Raw genomic sequence first — 7,339 nt, forward strand, 5'->3', positions numbered from 1 at the left:
TTTTAAGGATTTTGAGCCACTGTGCGGCCGGCCAATCTACAGTATGATCGGTCATGAAATATTTTTCATCGCGCCGAAATTAGGCAAGTAATTTACACAGTGAGTTTTTTCCTAAATTTGTCTTAGTTTCTTGTATTTGATTTGAAATACATTACTGTAGAGATGTCTAATAAAGTATATAGCGAGCAAAGTTGACGATGTCACATCCGTTCTAGGGTAGATGAGCATTTTTGCATTGCAGCTGAGAAATCTTTTGATGTTTCTCTAGCTGAGGAGGATTTAACTTAAGAGATAAAAGCTGTTGATGGTTTTGAATATGGAAATGTTGCTGATGAAGATTATTTGGTAGGAAGTTTGATGGAAGTTGAAGATATTGACCCTTGTGTAGAACACTATGAGGTAATACTGCAGTTAAGCGGCGTAAAATAATTTTTAATTTTCGCTTGATTAAACTCTGCGATGGTGAAAATGAAAAAAAAAATTAATCTGTAAGTGACGTTGCGAAATGTGAAAGAAAACCGCATTCGAAATATGGAAAAATTCGAAATGTTTAAAAAGAAAAGAAAAGAAAAGAAAAGCCTCATAGAAAAGATAAGTAAAAGTAATAGTCACTGCTAAATTTTTTTATTTTTTCATTTCTATTATACATTATACGTATTGTAACTATATATACAAACATTAATTTTAATTAATTCTGCACTGAATAAATTGTTTACATTAAGTAAATAGTTATTCTTAGTTAACATGGTAAGTCTTTGTTTAGATGGCTATGTAACGTGTTGGTCATGGGAAACCAAGTGCTCCAACAACTATTGTTGCTAAAGATGAAATCCTGAACCACGTGTGTTGCTGGCGTCAAACATTTAAAGGGTTTCCAATATTTTCGGCGTTTCTATCTTGTGTGTCTCGTCAGTATCCTCTGTAGTTGATAAATAAAAAGGCTATTTTCTTAGCCACATGTTTTTTAAAAACATATTTAGCAAGAACAATTATTGTGGTACCCTATATTCCATAATTGTAACAAGAAAATGGCCTAAAACAATCTAAAATTGTACAATCATAAAATATACAAATTTAAATTCTTTACATAATTAATAATGTATTAAGTAAATATTAAAAATATAAATGATAAAATAGTTAAATATTAACAATAAAAACAAAAAATAAAAATATTAAACAAAAACGTATTTAAAAAAGTAACCACTTTGAAATTTATATACTTAAGTTTTTAAAATTATTTTAAATACTTTTGGCCTCTGCGAGCGAGAGCGATAAAAGCAAAAATATTAAATGATTTTACGCCGCTTAACTGCAGTATTACCCACTATGATGTATACTTTGGTGATAATGATTTATCAGATGAACTTGAAGAACATGAAGAAGTTGAGCAAGAACCAGATTGTAATGTTCGAAAGCGGTTAGCAGAATGGGCAACTCATTACAATATTTCACATGCAGCCACAAATGCACTTCTGGTCTGAATATGATGACATTGTGGTTCCACCACCTCCAAAGTCCTTCATCCCTTGTTATCCCCTGTCAACATCATCCTCTCTGGTTTCATCACATTCACTAATTAGTTCTCAGTCACCTTTCAACTTCAACCTTCCTCGTCCATCTGAAACACTGTTCACTACAAGACCTTCAAATTTACTCAATGATTCAACTGGCAGGTATTGGGGTTGATATTGTGGCAGATTTTTGTTCCTTTACAAAATAATTTTATATATTGAATTATGTTTGATGGCATTATAACACTGAACTGCAGGATAGGCAAATGGTCTTTTTTTATACATATCAAAGTTATGTTTTTTTAAATGAGGCGTCTTTTACCTTGTAATTTGTAATACATTAAAGAAAACTATTTATTGTTAAAAAAGGTTTTAATTTTTTTTTTTTATTTTAAAGAAATATATTTCAGATCAGCTCAATAGAATTGAAAACCTTTTGGGGAGAGTCTTAAGACAGCTAGAAGAAGTTAAAGAAACTCAGCATGTACAAATGACCATGATTAGAAGTCAACAACCAGTTCAAAATGTTGCAATACTTCCAGAAGGAGCCATTTTTCCTTTGCTAACAGAAGAAAATTTTACATTAATGGAAGGAAAACTTGATGACATCAATTTCCTGAATAGTGTGGTTAGTAGCATTAAACATCTAAATAAGTTATCCACCCACCATTTGTGAATTCCCTGAAATTAAACAGATCTCTTACCCATTTTTAGTTTATGTTTATTTTACATGCTACAAAGCCCCTAAGAATACACATGTTGTCCCATCATATATACTGTGTGCTCATGTAAACCTCTGAGGGCAAGTATAAATGATAAGATGTATATGATAATATAGTATATACAATGAGAAATATCAATCAAAGTGTTCTGTAAGAGAACTTGATTAAATTAATTTAAAAAAATGATAGCAGGACTATGATTCTACTTTCATAGAAAATTAAAAATTTTTTTTTAGGTGAATTTTATTGCTAATTTTATAACAAAGCGGATGATGGCTTTTGTGATGAGCAACAACTTAGCCATGAAGTTTAACGTTTTTGGTTGTGGTGGCAAGAGAGGGTTTGGGTCCACCTGACTTTTTGATACTGTGTACAGTAAGTGCAATATAATCTAATTAACACTCCAATGATTCTCTCATTTCGAATTTTCAATCAATATTATAAATTAAATAGTTTTAGAGTAATAACCATGGTATCTTTCTATGTGAGTTCCTTATTTTCTTCCTTACTTTCCAGAGTTAAAAAAACAAACACTTTTAAGGATGCTAAATCAATTACATGCACTATTAATTTTGTTAATAGTTTTATTACATTTTGTATTTCAGAGGCAATTAAAGGAAACCAATAAACAGCTGAGGTCAATAAAAAAGACTTTGAGAAGGCAGTAGGTAATTAGTGATAAGTTTCTTGTATATTTAATCTCTTTGTTATGAAAATCCTACGTTTATTAGGGTGTGAATTAAAAAAGAGTGCTTTCATAATAGAACTCTTCCCCTTAAAAACTATACCAACAAATTTGCAGAACTGTATTGTAAAATTTCTTTGTATCCATCTATAATAAGCTGAAAATTTTCCTGTTTTAAAGGTTATCTTCAGTTCTGGTATAGAAAGGTTTATCCACAAAATTTAAATCTGGAGTTATAGGGGATTATCATTTTGTCATCACTTAAAGTGAATTAATTAATATAACTGTTCTAAATGCAACGAAAAGTAACAATTTTGTATGTTTTTGTCTTAGGAAAGAGGCTTTTGGGAAGTCGAGACCGCGACGGTAACCGTGCCATTGTTCGGGCAATTGTTAAATACTTTTTTTTATTATCAATACAGTCACTTATAACATCCATGTATATTTTTTTTTTGTTTCTTGACGATATGCAAAAGGTTTGCTTTTTTTCCCAAACCAAACAAACTGTCTCACCCAAAGTGGCTCGAACTTGTTTTAAAATCTAGATTTATGCGCAATTTGCTTGACTAGCGTTATGTATTGACTTAAAGTTTAACTACTTAGTCTACGCGTCAACATGCTAAGTCATGTTTAGTTATAATGAAGTAACCCTTGCAACAGAAAAGCGTATATAAAGTATCGTTGAAGTATCTTTTAGAGAAAAATCAAATGAAAAAGTAGGATTTAGAATTTTCGCCGAACCGTGGTTAGCCCACATGAGACCCAGTTGGAGCCCGCGGCCAATTTAACATGGGCCCCACATAGTTATTCTACATGGCTCCCATGTATCGGCCCATCAAGACCCCATATGGGACCCTGCTATTCGCGTTGGCTGGGTTATATTCATGAAATGACTTTGTCAATCATCACTTTTCTTATTTTAGCAATTCAATATAAGAGTGAACCATCCAAATTAAATCTTTATATATTTTTTTATCTCAACTTCGGGATAATGTATTAATCTTGTTACATATATAGTTAGAGCTATTTTAAAATCTTTGCAACAAATATTTAATGAAGATATCGATTGTGAAATATTTAATCCACAGAACTGCTTCCGTGAGAAAACTCTTACCCCTTCATACTGTGAGGGCGGTGGATTTTCTTTATTTTTTTTTTACTATTATTATTATTCTGTTTTCTCTTTTGCAGTAAAGGGGAAGGGGAAGTTTGGGTTTGGTGTTATGTTTGGATTAGGTATATGGAGGTTGGGAACGAGGTTAGTGGTCTGGGGAGTACTTGGTTAGGTAAGGGCGAGGTTTGGGAATAGTTTGGTTAGGAATGGGCAAGGTTTAATCTAAAAGGGCTAAACTTATAATCGCCGTCCTCAGTATATTCTTTAATATAATAAAAATCAACAAATGTTCTATTAATGTGTAATGGTAGCACTCTTACTCTTATAACTTTTATATAATACAAATAATATTCTCTTACGCTTCTTGCAGTGTTCAATACTTTGGTGGAGGCAATGGTCTGGGGGTGTTTTTTTGCTAACGGTCAAGGTCCAATACACCGAAACAATCGAATAATGGACCGTTTCATGTATAAAAATATCCTGAAAGATGTTATGTTACCTCATGCTGAATGGAATATGCCAATAAAATGGGTTTTTCAGCAAGACAACGATCCGAAACACACTGCAAAAGTAGTCAAGCAGTGGTTTCAAGACAACCACCTATCGGTGATGGATTGGCCGCCTCAATCTCCGGATCTCAACCCTATCGAGAACCTGTGGGAGATCGTCAACCGCAGAATTAATCGTGAAGGTGTTCATAATAAGGATTAACTGTTTGAACAAATCCAAAAGGCCTGGGCAGCGATTCCACAAAGTTTCATTGATCACCTGATCGAATCTATGCCTCGAAGATGCAAGGCTGTGATCGACAACAAAGGATTCGCCACGAAATATTGATAGCGAAATACAGCTTGGTCAACATTTTGTCGAGTTGCACTTGCTTTGTACAGAAGGAAATCAACTTTTTTTTTTAATACTTTTGATTAATTTATTGATTTTCGTGTACAAATAATGTTCTTTGTGATGAATAAAACTTGAAGAACTTTGTCTCTAAACAGTTACATAGTTATTTCTCTAAATTGAAAAAATGCAGCACTTTTATAAAAAGAAACTAAATTAGCATTATTTGGTTGCAAATGTTTTGTCCAATACTGTATATACTGTATATATATATATATATATATATATATATATATATATATATATATATATATATATATATATATATACATATATTTATATATATATTTACAGTATCGGACAAAACATGGTGGACAAACTCAAATTTAGAACAAAAGTTAATCAAAAACTAAAAAGAACTAGTAAAACAATTGTACATATTAATTTTTAAATAGTTTATTATGTTCTTAACAAAATTTAAAACGTTTGAATCATACTAAGAATTACAAAAAAAATTTATAACACATTTTTCTCAACAAACTACATTTTTCCTTGGACAAAACAAGGTGGACAAATCAAAACGAAGCTTTTTTTATAAGATTTCATTGTCTTTATTCAATTTACCTCATTCTTTTGTTTTCACTTTTATCCTAACATTACTCTAAAATAATAAATAGATTTTGGAACGTCTGGCCAATTATTTTTTCAATTAAACTAAAAATAGATTTAACTCGTGATATATGGGGTAAATTTTGCAAAAATTGCAACTTAAAATGGCTTACGACAAATTAGGAAGTGTTTTACGTGAAAATATTGTTAAAGATTTTAAAAGCGGAAAACGTCAAGCTGAAATTTGTAGAAAATATAATATAGCTAAATCGACTGTAAGCAAAACTGTCAAATCATTTGGATCTCGTGACTGCTATAAAACAAACCATCGGGGCGGACGTCCAAGAAAAACAACACAAAGACTAGATCGAATAATTGTTAAAGAGCTTAAAAAAGATCCATTTTTGTCATCCACAAAATTAACCGAAAAACTTGAACTACAAATCTCTAATCGCACTGTGCGACGAAGAGCTAACGAAGCAAAATTGTTTTCTCGAATGCCTGCCAAGAAACCGCTAACTTCCTTTAAAAATAGAAAGCTAAGACTTGCGTTTGCCAAAGCACACCAAAATTGGACTGTAGACCAGTGGAAAAACATACTTTTTAGTGATGAATCAAAATATAACCTTTTTGGAAGCGACGGCAAGAAGCGAGTCTGGAGACCAAAGAACACCAGATTCAATACTAAATATACCAAGAAGAGTGTTAAGCATGGAACGTCTGCTATGGTTTGGGGATGTTTCTCAGCACTAGGAACTGGTCCTATTCACAAAATTAATGGAATTATGGACCGCTTTGTTTACAAAGATATAATAAAAGATGTTATGTTACCACATGCTGAATGGGAGATGCCCCTAAAATGGATTTTTCAACAGGATAATGATCCCAAACATACGTCAAAAATTGTAAAACAATGGTTCAAGGACAAGAATATCACCATAATGGAGTGGCCTGCACAAAGCCCTGACTTGAATCCCATAGAAAATTTGTGGGAAATAATTGACAATAAGATTGAGCGTGCAAATGTGAAGACCAGTGAGGAATTATTTGAGCAAATCGAGAAGGCCTGGCGAGAGATTGATATGAGAATTGTTGACTCAATAATTGCGTCTATGCCCCGAAGAATGAAAGAAGTAATTAATAGTAAAGGAGGTCCTACCAAATATTAAGTTAACTTTTGAAGTTTTTTGAAAAATAATAAGTTAATTTTTGAATTTTTTTGAATTTTCAGTCGATTTTTTGAATGTCCACCTTGTTTTGTCCAAAGAAAAATGTAGTTTGTTAGGGAAAATGTGTTTTAAAACTTTATTAGTGATTTTTAGTATGATTCAAAAGTTTTAAGTTTTGTTAACAACATAATAAACTACATAAAAAATAATATGTTCAATTGTTTTACTAGTTGTTTTTAGTTTTTGATCAACTTTTGTTCTAAATTTGAGTTTGTCCACCATGTTTTGTCCGATACTGTATATATATATATATATTTAAAAAATATAATCATACATTAAAGTTAAATTTTATGTTCAGGTGCTATAAAAAAAATCATTTAAACTCGGGAGCATCAAGCGAAGTGGTTGAGTGTTGGCCGAAGAGCATTCAGGAGATCGAAATGGTGGACTAAAACCTCGGGAAGAACGAAAAAAATCGTTGAATAAATAGTACTATTTCAACCAATCAATATCTGTACAATTAAAATTATTTTTGTCAATTTGAATCGGAATAAATTTCAAAAAATGTTTATTTTTGTATTTGTTTTTTTGTGCGATATCACGTTTTTTTCAGAAATGGCTAATAATAACGAGCTAGTGTATGTATATTGTTTAAGAGTAACGGTTCAGTACTGGCTACGATCACGGAC

General features: G+C 31.7%; 1 protein-coding gene across 1 annotated transcript; it reads left to right on the forward strand.

Annotated features, from left to right (window-relative positions):
• The first annotated feature begins 1,273 nt into the window (after positions 1-1,273).
• Positions 1,274-3,390, forward strand: LOC149886972 (uncharacterized). Its single transcript, XM_090091105.1, has 4 exons — positions 1,274-2,139; positions 2,470-2,608; positions 2,839-2,901; positions 3,252-3,390. Exons 1-2 carry the CDS (start codon positions 2,002-2,004, stop codon positions 2,587-2,589), a joined length of 258 nt encoding a protein of 85 aa, XP_089947231.1. The 5' UTR covers positions 1,274-2,001; the 3' UTR covers positions 2,590-2,608; positions 2,839-2,901; positions 3,252-3,390.
• Positions 3,391-7,339: the final 3,949 nt, after the last annotated feature.

Source organism: Hydra viridissima, unplaced genomic scaffold (genome assembly GCF_058129835.1).
Source record: "Hydra viridissima isolate aposymbiotic clone 2 unplaced genomic scaffold, HvirCarnegie_v1 scaffold_6, whole genome shotgun sequence".
Classification (NCBI taxonomy): domain Eukaryota; kingdom Metazoa; phylum Cnidaria; class Hydrozoa; order Anthoathecata; family Hydridae; genus Hydra; species Hydra viridissima.